General features: G+C 55.8%; 1 protein-coding gene across 13 annotated transcripts in view; it reads left to right on the top strand.

Annotated features, from left to right (window-relative positions):
- NRXN2 (neurexin 2) overlaps nucleotides 1-17,200 on the top strand; it is a 97,281-nt gene that overhangs the window by 19,799 nt on the left and 60,282 nt on the right. For 7 of the 13 annotated variants that reach the window (XM_032414358.1, XM_032414352.1, XM_032414347.1 and 4 more), the window contains exons 5-6: nucleotides 3,428-3,729; nucleotides 10,111-10,155. In XM_032414358.1, the coding sequence (XP_032270249.1) occupies nucleotides 3,428-3,729; nucleotides 10,111-10,155 (347 nt within the window). The remainder of the gene's footprint in view (nucleotides 1-3,427; nucleotides 3,730-10,110; nucleotides 10,156-17,200) is intronic. The other 6 variants (XM_032414350.1, XM_032414354.1, XM_032414359.1 and 3 more) reach the window with 2 other exon arrangements.

The following is a 17,200-nucleotide window of genomic DNA, read 5'->3' as shown; positions in this document are numbered from 1 at the left end:
CAGGGGTGGGCTGTTGTTGTTTGTACTCCCCCAGTGCTTTACACAGCTCCTGGCACTTCTGCGGGCACGTGCTCGGCAACTTTATTTTAAATGGGTGAATGGTCTCTGTTCTCAAGGGGCTCATTGACATTCTAACAAATAACTACAAGAAAGCGTGGTCCATGCAAAGTGTATGAAAAGTGCAGACTTTGTCCAAGAGTGAACTTATTCATTCATTTAGAGAGAGAGAGAGCACGCACGTACACACACACACACACACAAAGTTACACACCAGTGCAAGAGTCATTTATTAGCGGCATAGTTTACAGTTTACGAAGCTCCATCCCGTCTGTTCTCCTTCTAGATGGCACAGCAACCTGTGAGGTAGGTCAACGGTCAGCCCCTTTGTCCAGAGGAGAAAGCTGGGGCTTAGAGATTTGCCTCTTGGTCAAGGTCACCAGGCTGGTGGAAGAGCCAGCATTAGTGCCCAGGTCTTCTTTCTCACATCACACTTCCTCTCCAGGGAGCAGTACAAGATGTTACTAGGCAGTAAGTGCCAAATGAGCAGAACAGACAGCTGGAGTGCTTGAGAGTAGGGAGGGGCGACGGAGGGCTGGAGACCTTCCCAGAGGAGGGCTTTGAGCTGGGCCCGGAAAGGAGGCCACTGCTCTGTCCCTCACAGCTCTGTGACAAGTGGTCTCTAGCCACGTTCAGCTTGACTGGGGGCACTTGTGGGGCTCCCCACTCCCTGACCGTGGGAGGTGAACAAGAATCAGCCCTGACGCCCCTTCCTGTGCGGGGGTGGGGGGTGGGGGGTGGGCTGGGGGTGGGCATCAGGAGCTACCATTGTCGCTCAGGCACGGCGGGGAGTTGTAGTTCCTGGAGATGGTGGGTGACAGCGCCCCCTGGTGCTTTAGGTCTGGCTCCTCCCAGGTCTGGTTTGCGGCCCTCTGAGCACCCTGGGTGGGCATCCTTATGGCCACAGAGACCCCCATCAATCCCTTGAGGTCCTGCTGCCCTCCTCCCCATTCGGGGTCTGTCTCTGTCCTTCCCACCGTCTTTGGGTTGTCTTGTTCACATTTGCTCACCTCCGTTCTGTCCCTCTCTTCCAATTCTTTCCCACCCTGTCTGGCTGCTCCAAGCCTCTGTCCATCTCTGGGCCTATCCGGGTCGCTGGTGCAATTGGAGAACGCATAGACTCCTCCGACTCCCTGGCTGGCTTTGCCTCCTCTCCTAGGAGATCCCAGGCAGGGCCCAGAGGAATCGAGGAATGGCCGTGTTTCTTCATTTCGCCTTGGCAGCTGTGGTCCAGCCCCTGGCCCTCCTCTCTGGTCTCTTTTGTTCTGTCCCCATCACTTCTTCACGTGATTGCTTTATTCTTTCTTTCTGTTTGACTGTCCCTTTAATGATAGTTCCTTTGACTGCAGTGAAGGTGAGGGAACAGGAGGGGAGGCCTGGCTTCTGGGAAGGACTAGTACGTGTGGCAAACCCAAGGTCAAACACGTCCCCTTCTCTGGTCCTTGAGCCCCCTGGCTCTGCCAGAACTTGGGCAGCAGGCCTGGTTGCTATGGAAATGGCCAGGCCCCGAGAAAGCCTTGGCTTCCATTCCCTGGAGGCCCCTGTCCCCCTTTCCTTGCTGGCCCCATTCCGTCCCCCTCTCCTGCCCGCCCTCGGCTCGCTGCTTGTCTTTAACCAGCTGCTTCACTCTGTCACCTCTTGCTCCATCCGAGCTCTGAGCCGGCTCCATGTTCCTTCTGCCCCCGATGGCCATCTTTCCCCCTCTCTGTGGTCCCCCTCTGCGTGGCCCTTCTTCCCCACGTCCCCTTCCTGTCTCTGCCTGTCTCCCCTTTGTTTTCTGGCCCTTCTCGCTGGAGCCCGAGGGTAGGCAGAGTGGGGTTCCAACTGTCCCCTGTTGCTCCTGCCCCCACCAGCTTCGCGGCCCTGTGGCCTCAGGAAACCGGGCCTTGCCAGCTGCAGTGGGTGCGGTGCCAGGCTCTGGGGCAGCAGCTGGTGCCTTGGCACCCAGAGGCAGTGAGGATGGAGTCTATGGGCAGCATGCCCGGAGGGAGAGAAGCAGGGCTGTTGTGTGCCGGGGAGGGGCATCTGCGGGAAGCGCACCCGGGTCGCGGCCGCTCCCACACGTGGTGCTTGCTACTGTGGCCAGGCTCACAGGGGCACAGGTGTCTTCAGAGGGCTGTACGTGCGCCCTGGCATTGCGCCCTGCTCCTTCCTGGGCCTGGTGGCCTAGACTGAGAACCCCTGCGCTCATGAGGGCCTGAGGCCGGCCATCCCCACCCTCATTCACCCTGTGACATGAGGGATGAGCCATTGCAGCTCTGTGTGTTGGGGAGAAGTGAGTCCCTGTCATTGTCCAGGTCCTCTGCTCTGCCCTGACTCCATGTCCCGTTCTCTTCCTCCTGTGTGTGCTCTAGCTTGTGGAGGTGTGGGGCTGGGACCCCAACGTCCCTCTGCACAGCTGTTGTCCTGTCACTTGTCACCCACTTACAGACGCTACAAATCCCTAGCGTCTCCCAGTCTTTTTTTGCTTCTGCTTGAAAAGTGCCCTTGGAGGGAGCCCTGTGCCAGGTGCTCACACACACACGCGCGCATGCACGCACACGCACGCACACGCGCACAAGACCCACAGCCATCTGCTGGCTTTCAGGGGGCCTACCCCTGCCCTCTGGGCCCCTCAGAGGCTCTCCGCCTAGGGCCCGTCTGCACTCGCCTCTCAGGTTGGAGTAGAAGATGGGGCAGGGACGGTAGCCGGCCTGCGGTCATCGGTATAAGCCTCACCCGCTGGCCCACGGCTCCCCGGTGCATATCGCTGTCACCTGCATTGTCCTCCCGTGCCTTCCCAGTGCCTTACCCCACCCCACCGTTCCCCAGCCTCCTCTTCTGCTCCCTGCCGCCTAACAGGCCTGCTGCTCCCATCCCCCCACAAGAGGCCTGAAACTGCCCCGGGCACTGAGAATGACCATCACCAGAGAAGGGGCAGGGGTGGGAGGCGGGCTGCGCTCAGGAGACCCTCGTGCCCCAGCCTTAGGGGAGGCACTCCAGGGAGAAGGCAGGTGGAGGCTCTTCCGCATCCCTTTGTTCAGGGGAGTGGCCGATGGAGGGTTGGCGAGGGAGGAGAGAGTGCCACGTCCGCTTTTCCTGGCCCCGTGGCAGCTAAATTGTCAGTTGTCAGTGTGAGAGCCACTTAGCAGCCTCCCGCTTTGGAAATGGACACGGGCGAAGTGGACTTCTGACAGTCAAGACGTCCGGGTCCAGAGAGGAGGGTGGACAGGCGGGGGGGGATGGAAGAGGGCCTGAAGCTTGCAGAGGGGGCTGTGGGGCTCCCGCCAGCGCCCAGGACCCGCGCCCCGGGCCGTTGGAGGGGCCGCGGGAGGTCTGGCATGCCCAGCCCCACTCAGCCTCTCCCGTTTCCCCACACCGCGGCATCCAGGCAAGGAGGAGTTCGTGGCGACCTTCAAAGGCAACGAGTTCTTCTGCTACGACCTGTCACACAACCCAATCCAGAGCAGCACGGACGAGATCACGCTGGCTTTCCGCACGCTGCAGCGCAACGGGCTGATGCTGCACACGGGCAAGTCGGCCGACTATGTCAACCTGTCCCTCAAGTCTGGGGCTGTCTGGCTGGTCATCAACCTGGGCTCAGGAGCCTTCGAGGCCCTCGTGGAACCCGTCAACGGCAAGTTCAACGACAACGCCTGGCACGACGTCCGGGTCACCCGGAACCTGCGCCAGGTAGGGGGCGCGAGAAGGAGGCGGGGGTGGGGTGGGGGAGGGCAGCTGTGCTGGGGCAGACGGGAGCGTGGCGAGGGGGCAGCCTGCGCTGTGGGTGTGAGGCCTCAGGGCCTGGCCCATGAGGTGTGCTTCTGGAGAAGTTCCAGGCTTGGGGTGTGAGGGCCCAGGAGCGCGGAGCCGCGGGCAGGCTGCAAGCAACAGGAAGCCCAGTGGAGAGGAGTCTGCAGAGCTGCCTGGGGCGGGGGCCTGAGGGAAGGGAAAGGGCCTGGCTCACACTGGTGGCCGCTGCTAGGGTTTCAAGGGCCCCGGGCTAAGAAGTCAGGTGACCTGGCAGGAGGGCAATTTGGGAGATGGGAGGAGGGCGGTAGAGCCTGGGTGGGTGGGCCCTGGGAGCCTGTGGAAAGGCTCTGGCCTGGCATAGTAGCTGTGGGTACCCTGATTCTAGGGCGGAAGGGCGCAGATGTACACGTGGGGACAGAGTGCGGCCTGCCCTCAGGCAGGGCCTTTCTAGAGCAGAGGCAGGGATGGGGTCCGGGCAGGGTCGATGTGTGGCAGGTGTGAGGAGAGCAGGACTGCAGGGCGTGCTTGGCCCCGCCTCTCCTCAGGGCTGCACACTTCCTTCTCCTTGCTCTTCCCGGCGGGCCCAGCAGCCCACGGCGATCTTTCGGTGGCCCCCGGGGGCCCCTTGCAGGAGCCCAGAGGAGGCCCTTGGGTCAGCCCCTGCAGGAAGGACGAGATTCATCTCTGCGGTGGCTCCTCAGCTCTGGCTCCCAGATGGACTGCCTGGAGAGGGCATCAGCTCTACCATCTTCGTGGTGGCCTCCATGCCACTTATAAGGCCCAGGGTGGCTACGGTGGGTGAGGCCATCTCTCTGGCCAGGCTTCTGCTTGACACCCCACTCCCAACCCCCTGTTCCGGTCCTGCAAGTTCCTGCCTCAAGCAGAGTCCCAGCCAGACACTTTTTCAAACCCAGCGGGGCCACTGTGCATCCAGTGATGCTTGTCTTCACCTCCTGACTCCTTTTTCTGTTCACTCAGGCAGGAGCCAGGGGCCCGGGCTTCTGCTGGTCCTTTTCTCTTGGATGCACTGCTTTCTCTCGCAGCGAGTGGCTGGGAAGCTCATCCAGCTCCATTTCCAGCAGGCTGAGTGCTGCCAGAAACGTGGACTGTCTCTGTCCCGGGAGGCACTTAACCACTGCTGGGTTAGGCCTCCTCTTGCTAGTTACCTTCTCTGTACTTCCTAGTTCTAGCTGTGCGGCAGCTAGCCTTCCGCTGCCTCTCCTCCTCATAGTCCTCGCCATGCTCCTTCTCCCCCCGTCCTCCCTGACGGGCTCCTCCGTGGGAGTGGGGATCCTGGCTGACCTCACACTCTTCCTACCTGTTCTTCACCACCACTGGGGGATGACTGAATGGGGAATCCTCCTCCTTTGGCGCCTTCCACCTTGCTGGGAGGCCTCTGTGACTAATCCTGCTGCTCTCTCCTGAGCCTGCTGCTCGCCGTGGCTGTGGGGCTCCTACCTATGGGCCTGTTCTCTGTGCTCCCCATCCTCCATGGGGTACCAAGCCCGGTGCCATGCCTTGCTTCACGTCACATCGTTCTCTGACCCCGTGGGAGGGCGGTCCTGTGTTGTCTCTATTGTCTGAGCGCACTTGAGTGTGTCCCATACATTCGTCCTACTTGTAGGTGCCATACACACAGTGCCTGCTGGGGGGCGGAGGGCTTGTTTTGGTGCTTCTTGCTGGTTTTCCCTCCGCAGGACCGGTGCTGTCACCCGGTACTGACCTCTGGCAACACGCTGCAAGCCCAGGGTCCCCATCCACGTGTTGCTGGTCAACAAACGTATTGTGCATCCACAATGGGTACAGAGGGAAAAAAGGCAGTCCACGCCCTCCCAGCCCTTCGGCTCCTGAGGAGACAGGAGAAGTCTGTTAAAAGTGAGCAGAGCAAAGCTACACGAGTGCCAAGGGAGCAGCAGGGACCTTAAAAGTCCTAGGAGCTTGAGAGTCACCAAGAGGAGACTAGGGGAGGCGGATGAGGTCTGGCCTCAGCAGTACTGAGTGTAGACAGTGACCCACGGTGGCCTCTTCCTCGGGCTCCCAGAGTCGGGGGTTCAGGCTGGTAACTGCTGAAAATCACTTCCCCCTGGCCTTTTTTTTTTTTTTTTTGAAGATTTATTTATTTATTTGAGAGAGAGAGAGAGCGTGCACCTGAGTGGGAGGAGGGGCAGAGGGAGAGGGAGAGAGAATCTCAAGCAGACTTCCAGCTGAGCACGGATCCCAACATGGGGCTCGATCTCAGGATCATGACCTGAGCTGAAATCAAGAGTCGGACACTTAACCAACTGAGCCACCCAGGCGCCCTTCCCCCCCTCCCTGGTCTCTTTTACGATGGGTCAGAGCAGAGTCCGGTCATGGTGACCCCAATACAGGCCTTCAGGGCCAAAGAGGGTGTCTGTACAAAGATTTTGATTGAGAGTGCTGTTTAGGAAGGGTTTCTGGAGGGATCCACATCCATACATGTGAGGCGCAGTCCTGTTTTGGTCACTGTGACGATCCCCGAGAAGGTCAGCCTCGGGCTTGTGCTCTGGACTCACTGTCCCCACTCAAGGCCCAGTCTGTGGCCGAGTCCATCCTTACCAGGCCCTTCGAGTCCTTGCCTGTTTTTTGGGGGGCTCCTGTCATCCCTAGAGCTGTGGTTCTCAACCAAGGACAGCGTGTCCCCTCAGGCCCCCTGGGGAGACACTGCCGATGAGACACTGCGTTCCCGCCCTGTCATCACATTCCTTCCGCGTGGTCAATATTCGTGTTCATTTCTTCTCTCTACCAGGTGGTCCCCTTCTTGAGGGCTTAAAACCAGCAGCTAGTGTGCATTTGTAGCTCTTTTTCAAGCATTTTTCTGGTTCGTTTAGGCGCTTTCTTGAAGCTGGTTGGTGAGATTTTGGACATGAGGACCCAGCCGATCTATTTCACCCGAATATTGAACTGCCTCTGATGCCCTGGGAACAACTCCTCTTCCCTTACAAACCAGAGGAAAGAAAGCCTCTCCCTCCACCCCTCTGAATTGTCTCAGGACTGTGTTCCTTCTTTTCACAGCGTTTCTTGGAAGACACTGACAATCTCTTTTCTTTTTTGTATCTCACCTAATTTTCATGAACCATCCTGTGCAGTGGGACATATTCCCATTTTATCAATGAGCAAATGGAGACTCCACAGGTTAGAGAGCTTGCCACCCAACCCCCCCCCCCCATTATCCACTTAGGAAAGGGTAGGACTGGAAGTCTGAAGTCAGTCTGACTTCGAAGCTACGCCCATTTTCCTGCCTCCCAGGGAGAGCCTGGTTGTTGTCGCTGGTGCAAAGTGCAAAGGCTGCTCGAATTCGTAATTTGTCTTGTGGATCTGCCATTCTTGGATGTTCCCGAATCTCGAAACCATCTGAGCGTTCTGAGTACCTCTCTGAAAAATGGGTCCCCGCGATCCGTGAGTAGAGTGAGCGCCTCTTCTCTGTCCTGAGCTGCTCTTCCTCAAGCTCTGTGAAGGTTGCCTTCATCCAGAGTTCTGTGATTTATGATTTGTGTGTAGAGTCCCCGTCTTGGCTTTCTTGAGGGGTCAGAGCTACAGCCAGAGTTCAAGGTAGGGAGGGGGCTGAGTTGCCCCTGGATATAATGGCTAAGCCCCCTGCCCCCCCATGACTTGATGCCTTCTTCCTTCCTCCTTTGCTGTCATTCTTGTGCTCTTGGACTCCAGGAACCCTCTGTTTCTAGAGTGGGGAAGAGCCTTTACCACTCATGTGCTAGTGGGAGGCCATAGTCTTCCGCATCCTGGCATTCCGGAAGGCACGGGCTGCTGTGGACCCCTTCCCTGTGCTGTGTCACAGGCCGCCAGGAATGGCTTCCAGTACCCTCTCCACTCTAGTTAATTTGGCCACAGTCGCGTTGGGTTTTGGGTTCTGGACCTGCCACGGCCTCACCTACTCCAACCTTGCTATTTTTCAGAGGAAGCCAGGATGTCCTGACATTAGCGGCAGGCCCAGGCTTTGAACTCACCTCTCTTTCCTCTCAATCCTGTTTCTGAATTCGCTGTTCTACTTGTTAAGAATTAAAGTTGTCCAAGAAAGTTGAAAACTTTCTTTTTTTTTTTAATTTTAGTCTCTGCAACCAGTTCTAGTTCAAAAAGAATAATAGTAGTTGGATTTTTACATCTAATCCCCAACCCCCCCCCCCCCCCCACGCCTTTTTTTTCTGCATTGCTAAACTAGTCAGGGATATCAGACAACTCTTACCTTTTTGGGTGCAACTGATTTAGCTGCCCTGAAACTAATTGTCCCTTGTCCTGACTGTTTGGCCTCTTCACTTCGTGACAGTCCCACCAGCCAGCAGTACTAATTCTCGTATCGTGGGTTAGCCCCTCTCACTGGTCACTGCACCTGACATTCGACTCTTGCCTTCCCGTTATGTAAACTGCTTCTGCATCCCTAATAATTGATATTGGTTATCCGGCACTTCTTCTAGCTGCTAAATATAGAATTCTGTTATTTTTCATTATACGAGGCCCTTATTAATTGTCTTTCTGAATTAGTCCTGCGCCCACCAGTGATAATAATGCTGTAACTAATGGATCTGTCCCTAGAATACTTCTTGAAATCACACTCTCGGGTGTGCAGTTTAGTGTTTAATGGACATGGAGCAATAGTGTCCCACCATTTCTGATACCCTCTGCGAAGCTGCCTCAGTCCCTTTGATTTCTCCTCCACAATGACAAGGGTTATTGGGAAGGTGATTGTTGCCTCTGCCTTTAGCCTTGAGAAGAGAAAATAAACAGGGCCACATGGGGGTGGGGACTCTAGAGACTGGGATAGAAGAAGCTGGCTTATGGCTTAGGGAGGAGTGAGGGGTTTTAGAGGTGGGTGGGCCTCTGTGTTCCTTTTTATGGTGTGGTGTGTGGGGGATATGGATTTCTGGTGCTGGCTGGGGGGAGTGGAGGCTCAGGGGTCTGTGGGTGTGCATGGAAGGAGGCTGGGCTGCTGGGAAAGCCTTACCAATTCCAGGGGCTTGCAGGGATGGTGGTGCGGGCACTTTATTCCAGGATGGGTGGCTGCCCAGAGGAGCGTAAGGGACCGAGAGTGCGGTATTTGAAGAACCTGGGGAACTTTAGGGGGGAAAAATGGGTTCTGGAAAGTCAAATTAGGCAGGAAGGAGGGATCAGTGATGAGTGGGAGAGAGGAAGGAGAGGAATGAGATATGCCGTGAACATGAGCCCTCTGCCAGCCCATGGAGGGCAAAGTTTCCTTTTCTCTGTTCTGGTGGCAACTTTATCTCTCTGCTTTTCTCAAGGAAGAGAAACAATAAAAGAGAACCTGCCCCCTTCCCTCCATGACTCCCTGGATCGATTTGCCTATCCTCCCTGCCCAGGAAAAGCAGACCCCTACATCCCTTCCTATGCTCCTTGGGAACCTCTTCCCTTTGCCTCCAAATGAAATTGCCTCTCATTCTAGCCAGTCCTGTGATTCTCTAGGGGTGTTGGCCACCTTCTCCCAGCCTGACAGCCAGCTGGCCCATCACCAACCAGTTAACCCATTAACTCGATATGGTCACTGGTCAGCCAGTTGGCCAGTTCTCTAGAAGGCCATCTGGTTGACCAGTTAGCCAACAAGCCATTGTCCATTACCTGAGTCAATAGCCCATCCCTTTCTCGCATCCCTTGTCCCCCTACCCTTCCTTCCCCTCAACTCCCTAACATTTCAGCTGAAAGGACTTACTAATACTGCATAACTGGGTCTGCTTCTTAACCCCCTGCCTTCCCTCTCTCACCCTCTGTTGGAAAACCCCGTTGCCGACTCTGTGTGTGTTACTAACACGCTTATAACCCAGGGGACCAAGGGATGGCAGGGACAGGTGGGGTGAGGTATGAGTGAAAAACCGAACTAACCTTTCTGTCTCATTGCGGAATGTCGGCCATCTTTAAGTCTTTGCTTTCCTGGTCCAGTTCTTTTGTTGTTTTCTTCTCTACTAACCAAGGTCTTTAACTGTTCCCCTTCTCTGCAGCCGGCTCTTCCGGGAGGGGTTGGGGGGGCAGAGGAATCCAGAGGAGGGGTTGGGAGGGGGGATTGGGAGAAGAAGGGATTTAATTTTTTTGTATGTTTTATTTCTCCCTCCCATTATAATTTAATTTTCTTTAAACAAAATGTTTTAGCTGAGCCTAAGGTGGGAGGGTCTGAACCACCAACCAAATATATATGGATATATATTTTTCCTCCTTCCTTGAGTTTCACAGTTGGTCATTTTATTTATCTTTTCTTTTCGTTCTGTTCTTTCGTTGTTGTCTTTGTTGTTGTTGTTGTTTTTTTTTGACCCCCCCACCCCCTCCCCCATATCTCCGGTGAAGCACGCAGGGATTGGACACGCTATGGTAAACAAACTGCATTATCTGGTAGATATCACTCTAATTGTCTTACCGTTTGGTTTGCCGTGGGTTTTTTTAACTGTTCGATTCTCCCTCTTTTGTTGGTTCCTTTCCCCATTTGGTTTTGGTTGTTTTGCTCTTCCGATTGTTTTTGGCGTCCTGGACAATCTTTAGATTTTGCTTCTCTCTTTTAGTTTTCCTCTTTCCCTTTTCTTTCTTTTTTGGCCCAAACTCAAATCCAAAAGACAAATGGAAATCGAGGAATTTGGCCTGTCCCTGCCCTAACCCTGACTCCTGAATTCAGATTCCTGGCCAGAGAGACCCGGGGGCAGGCCCCATGTTCATCGGCTCTGGTTAGACCAGCCCCGATGCCAGGCTGCTGATTTCTATTGCTTTATTTTGTTCCTTTTCCCCCATACCCCCCGCTCCCTCGTTTTTTCTCTTTGATTTAGTTTCTTTCTTGGTCTCCTGAAAATCCATGGAAAACACCATCCCATGACATGCTACGCTCTGGTCACTGTCAGCTCCTGGACAGGCCCCTCCAGCTGGGAGTGGGGGGGCTGGGGCTGAGCCTCCAGTGGCAGCCAGCTGGGCAGATTCCTTGAGGTGGGGGAATGGCCCTGGGAGATGCGGAGCGGCCCGGGACCAGTTCATACCAGTTTGGGCACTGTCCTATGCTGGCTGCCAGGGAAGAGGTGACATCCCCTCCCTCCCTCCTCAGCCTTGAGGGTTCGTGGTTCTGTCTCCCCCAACATTTGCATGGCATGAATGGTCTTTTCCCCGCAGGAGGGATAGCGGCCAGTTCCCCCCACCGCTCTGCTGTTCTGACTAACACTGTGTTTCACACTGTCTTCCTTCTGCCCCCCCATCTCCCCTGACCTCCGTCCCCCTGCCTGTCCCGCATGGCCTCTGACGGGGTGGTTACCTTCCCTGGTGAGGGGATGAGAGGAGGAGGTGCAGGAGGGGTGAAGTGGGGCTCCGTGTTGCCAAACTCCTCTGTTTGGGTTGGGCTCAGTCCCGGTGAGTGTCGGTGTGGGTGTCCGTGTAAACGCAGCTGGTGTGTGTTGGTGTGTGGGTGCGACTGTGGGTAAATGTTGGTGTGACATTTAGGGGGTGTTAGTGGGAGACTGTGCTGTGTGTCTGTGGGCTTCTGCTGGGGACTCCACACGTGTGAACGCTGGTGTGAGCTGCGGGCTGTGGGACGGTGCGGAGGTTTGACCCTGGGCAGGGCTCTGGGGGGGGGGGGGGGGAGCAGTGGGGGCCGGCCCTCAAGTCTTGGGCTGTGATGGGCAGGAGCAGGGCAGGAGCTGGGGCGGGCCCTTTGCTCCCCGCCTCGCCTCGGCGTGTGTGCCTGGCGGCTGTGCTGGTGCCATCCCCTGGGATTCCCTCGCGCCTGCCCGTCCCAGCTCTGCAGCGGCAGGCAGTTAGTCATCGCCTATTAATAATGCAGAGTGATTGAGCACCAGGCTGGGGACCCCGCAGATGGACGTGTCTGCTCCCGTGGGGCCCGCGCTGCTTGGGGCAGCTGCCTGGCCTTCCCAGCCTCCCTGATCTGTGAGGCTGCCTGGCTGGCCATGAGGGAAGCTTGCTAGCTGGGCTCCCAGTCAGAGCGGCTCCCCGACCTCCCCAGGGGCTCCACCTGTGAGGCTATGTCTGGCCTGTCCTGATGCTTCCACGGGCCGTGTTTCCCTTCACGCACAGACCCGTGGTGGTCCTGTCCTCTGCCCTGTCCCCGAGGCAGTGCCCACAGCCGCAGTCATCCCAGCCCTTCCCCATCCAAGACCTCTTCTGGTCACTCCCAGTCATCCTGGTGTTCTAGTAGAGCCAAGTGGTGGTCCCGGCGCCATGCCACCCACAGGCTCTGCTCTCCAGCGGCTGCTTCTAGAAGTTAGCTTCTGTCCACCCCTCCAGCCAGGCCAGGAGCTGGGCATTTGGAACTCTTTCTTTGCAGAGCCTCCCTGGACAGCCAACCTGTGACTTTGGGGACAGAAAGGAGGCAAGATAAACCCATGTGGCACACCCCAAACACCAGGGCAAAACCATCTGAGAATAAGGACTCCGTAGACCTTCCTTCTGGTCTTGGTTCAGTTAAAAATTGACCACATGGGCTTGGGCCAAAGCTCAGTTTCCTCATCTACTGAACAGCTGATAATATACATTGGCTATTTCATGGGGTCAGTGTGAAGATCAAGCAGGGTAATGGGAGAGAAAGCGTCTGTACTCTGTAAAGGAAATTATAATTTTATTCATCTTTATAACATGTTAACTGATTATCTATCTCAGTGTTTCCAGGGTGAGGATGTTTTGTAAAGAAGTGATTCCCTTCCCATAGCAAACCCTGGAGAATACAGCATCTCTGGCCCCACAGGAGATCCTATTACCATCCCTTCTTAGGAATCAGTCTCAAAATAACTGCATGAAACCCCAGAATGCCTCAGGAATTGGCCTGGGGAGGAGGAGGAAAGATGGAGGAACGTGGTTAAGTTGGTTAAGAGGCAAACAGCCTTGTCTGGTTTCAGCCCTGGCAAGGAACGTTCCTGCTAAATTCTACGTTTTTAAAGTCTACGGTGTGAGCATCACTGCTTGATGATCAGGGCTGATTGCCTCCTGGTGGCCTGAGGAGCCTCATAAACCCTCGAAAACCTGTCCCTGGGGATCAGCCTTTTCAGGGGAAGACTAGACTCAGAGCATGGGGCCCCAAAAGAGACAGGGTTCACCCTGTTGTTACTCCCAGGCATTCCTCAGCCCCAGTTCCAGTTGGCTTTGAATTTATTTTTACTAACTCATTTTTATAAGGTCTCTTTTCTTGTTATTGGAGCGCTTCTCCTTGGGGGAGAGGGTGGATACAGACCAAAAAGGCCAGTATGTTGAGAGGTTTGGGTCAGGTGTGGTCAGGATGATGGAAGTTTTCTTGTAAAAATAATAATAGTTTTCTTGTAATAATAATAATAATCAAAGACACATACTGGGGTCTCTGATTCTTTTAAATAGCTCTCACATCCTGCATATAATTTAAACTTGACAAATGCCTAGGTTGAGGCATCAGGCAGAGACTGTTGTCAGTTAACCGAAGGGGAAACTGAGGCCCAGCGACAGCTCGGGGGGGCACATAGCAGTTATGGAGGGTCCGGTGCCTTCACTTCTGTTATCTCAGTCGATCCACATCATCAGCCTGAAGTACGAGTGATGGAGGTAGTTACACCCCTTTTACAGATGAGAGGCAGAGATTGTTCTGGAAAATGGGAAAGGCGAGAGGAACTCACGGTTTCTGACCTGAAGTCTTTCCCCTCTAGCCCCAAACCTTATCAAATCCAGACGTCAGGAGTTGCTGTAGGGCTATAACTGCTGGCCAAATCACTTTCCTGGGAATCTTTTCAACCTGATTCTCCTTTTAGCTTCTCCCTGCCCCAAACAGATGGCTGGACTTGAGCAGGTGGCAGGCTTGCACGGCCTCCCTCAGCCGTCCTGTCTCCATGCCCTACTCCTCCCACTTAATCTTTTTTTTAAGATTTTATTTATTTATCTGACAGAGAGAGACACAGTGAGAGAGGGAGCACAAGCCGGGGGAGTGGGAGAGGGAGAAGCAGGCTTCCCGCGGAGCAGGGAGCCCGATGCGGGGCTCGATCCCAGGACCCTGGGCTCATGACCTGAGCCGAAGGCAGACGCTTAACGACTGAGCCACCAGGCGCCCCCACCCCACTTAATCTTAAGGGGAGGCCCGGGCCTTCTTCCTAAACTAGTTGTTCTTAACCACCTTTGGCTTCTAGAACCCTTTGAGAATTTGATGATAGTAATGGACAAATGAGACAATTTTGCATACAGTGTGGATGGCCTTCAAAATCCCAGAAACCCATCTAGCCCATCCACAAGTCAAAAACATCGGCCCTCCATCTTATTCTCCCCTGAATAAGTCCCCCTCCCAAGGAGGTCAGTGACCCTGTGATCCTAGCAGGCAGCTGGGAAAGGCGCTGGATGGTGCCAGAGGGGCTTTCCCTCTTCCTCAGCCTTTCTTCCTGGGTCAGGACAGGCATGGAGTGTGCCTGTGGGGACAGGTATGGCCAGGACCCGGGTTCACATCCCACCAGCCTGCCTACGAGCAGACAGGCAGAGCAGAGCAGAAGAGAGGTGGGCCCAGCAGGGAGGGTTGAGACCCCGCCCAGGTCAGAGGCTGCCTCTTGCAGCCACCTCCAGCCACACTCCATGCTCCTGGGGTGTGGAGGGAGGCTGGGCTCCCGTGTCTTCGGTGCTTCACCCCTTCTTCCCGGCTGCGCATGGCTGTTCCAGGGCAGAGCTATGGCTCATTCCCGTTGGCGTCCTCAGTCCTCACTCAGGGCCCTGGCAGTCCGGGTTGATGTGTTGGTGTGGGTTGGGTGCCGAGTGTCTGCTGTGTCTCGGGTGCTAGCCGTGGTCCTGGTGACCGAAAGGAGGATGCTTGGAAATGAGCCGGTCAGGACTTCTCCCGCTGCCCCCAGCAGGATGTGGTGTGTGAGCAGGTGTGTCTGGGTCAGTGATCAGTAGTGAATGGGTGGTGGGAACGAGTGTCTGAGTCACCCTCTGGTGAGGAAGATCTGAGCCTCATGTCCCTTCCCTTTCTTTCTCAACCCATAAATGTCTCTGTCCTAGCGGTGGCTCCTCTCTCCTCCTCCGTTGGAAGGAAGCTTCTCCTTGCACCCACAGCTTCCTCGCCTCCATCTCTGCTCTTCCCCATCTCCCCTGACCCCGCATGCCCTCTCACCTGCGGCTGCCTCTCTCTCTCCTCTCCTGCTGGGCCTGGCTCCCAACCCTGGCCCTCTAACCTGCATGTGTCCCAGCTGCAGAGGCTGTTCTGTCGCACGGCCCCCCCTGCCCTCCTCCCCCGCCGGCCCCACCCCTTCCAGAAGCTGCGCGGGGAGGGGGGGTTGGGGGGCAGGGGCATCACGAACCCCTGGGGTGGAGGGGGACGGGGGAATTACGCCCCTGTTTCCTGCTTTTACTAACGAACCGCCATTTTTGTGTCTGGACTTTGATTTGTCTGAGGGAACAGTCGGGTTTTACTAATCTCCGTCATCTCCCTCCTTGCCTTCCCCAGATACTGTCCTCCATTCCCCCTACTCTTGGCTTCCTTTCCACCTAGTGCCCGTCTCCCTCTTTCTCCTTCTACTTCCTCCACCCCCAGGCTGACCCCCCCTTCCTCCGTGCACCTCCGTATGTCACCCTGTCTCCTGCGACCCTCTCCCTCAGCCCCTGGGCCAGGGCTGCTCTAAAAAATAGTTGTGAATTTGGGGGATGGATAGGAGGATGATTAAGGCAGCCCTTTTCCAAAAGGGGTACCACATGGCAGGGATTTGCATAAAACCGTAGAGGGCAAGGTCAGATTCGCGCCCAGTCTGAAGGGGAATTGAGGAGGGTGTTCCCCACAGGTCAGGTCCTTCTAACTCTAGAATGGCAAAGGCAGATGAGCTCACTGCATGGACTGGGCCAAAGAGAGCCCATAGGATGAAGAAAATAGCTGCTGGGGCCCAGGAGGGAGGACACAGCTGAGTGGCTTAGGGGGGCTGGAAGGCTGAGGAGGCCAGGGAAGCCTCCTCCTGAGGAACTTGGGGGCCAGCGGGGCCCTCCCCCTGCATGCACAGAAGCAAGGGCACCTGATTAGAGCAGTCTCAGAGGATGGAGGCTCTGTCCACTCAAGGCTCCTGAGGTGTTGGGCTTATAGATGGGACACAGGCAGGGAGAGCCCAGTGTTTCTCTGGGTCACGAGGTGACTTGATGTTCGCCTTTAACGACCATGATGTGTCCCTGGATTGTGCTGGGATTAATGTGGTTACAGGGACATGTCAGGCCAGATACCTACCCTTCAGGAGCTGACCGTCTAGCTGGGGTGACCAGACACAGGCTCAGGAACTAATTAGTGGCCTATTTCCAGGTCTCGGTGTGGCATCAAGAGTGGAGGTGCAGGGTGGGACAGAGCTGAATTTGCCCTAGGGAGACCCCTTCACCTACCACCCCTCCCTGTCCTATCCCACCCCTTCACCCCAGTCCCCTTCTTCCCTTTCCCCAGCCCCCTTCTGCCCATCCTAATCTTGTATGCATGTTTTTGTGACTAATACTTTGATACTTCCCTTTCCCACCCCAATCCCTACTTCCCAGCCTTAGGTGGGTTGAGGGAAGAAATAAACAATAATGACCAGCCCTCCCCTCAAAATAAGACTCAAAAGCCAAACTGCCGCCTCCCACATAGACCTTCTGTCCTTGAACCTAGTCCCCCCAGCACAAGGTTTGATGGTTCCCAGGAGGGGGCCCCTTCAGCCCTCATTCTGCTCAGCTCTACCCCCACTCACTGTGAGTGAGGAGGACTCGAGGGCCCTGTGGGGGAAGCTCCCCTTGCCTCGTTGTGCCCATGTTCTTTCGGAGTTCCTAACATCCTCTTCCCACCCCATGACAATGGAACCCTGGAGACCAGGCTCAGGAAGATGGCTGGTGGCATGTGCGTATGGGCTGGTGTGGGTGGGGACATCACAGGATGTGACTGGAAGGCCCAAATCTCCAGACTGTGCCTGAAAAGAGGGTCCTGAAGCATCTTTGGGGACTGGGAAGTGGGGGTGAGCTGTGGTCTGCGGAAGCACAGTGTTGGGTTCACTGTGAGCCAGCTTCCTGATGTCTCCTGTAGGAGCCTGCCTGCTCTTCCCAGGTGACCATCCTAAGCCACAGCTTCCCTACAGTGGGGCGCTCATGGTCCCGAAGCCCTTGGTTCTTCCCCCACAGTCTTGCCGGGTCTCTGGAGCCCTTGCGGGCTGCTCCTATGGCTAAACTTTTCAGGGGCCAGGTGGGCATTTGTCTGGGGAGGGGGTAGACAGAGAGTTCCTTGCATCTGTCACTCCTCCCCAAGGTCACTTCTGCTTTCCCCAGGTCACTGCTGAGCCCCTGTCCTCTCCTTGGAACATCGGGTACTCCCCCCCTCCTTACCCACGTTGCTTTCTTAGCTGACTTTTCAGCCCAGGGTTAAGGTATCGTGAGGTTAGCCTACACCCCCTGAATAATGATGGCAGTGTTAGTAGGGAAGACAACGAAGAAAAGAAGGCAGGCTGATAAATAA

Source organism: Phoca vitulina, unplaced genomic scaffold, assembly GCF_004348235.1.
Source record: "Phoca vitulina isolate PV1807 unplaced genomic scaffold, GSC_HSeal_1.0 scaffold16, whole genome shotgun sequence".
Classification (NCBI taxonomy): Eukaryota; Metazoa; Chordata; class Mammalia; order Carnivora; family Phocidae; genus Phoca; species Phoca vitulina.
The sequence above is the reverse complement of the archived record's forward strand: the minus strand, read 5'-3'. Positions and strand labels throughout refer to the sequence as shown.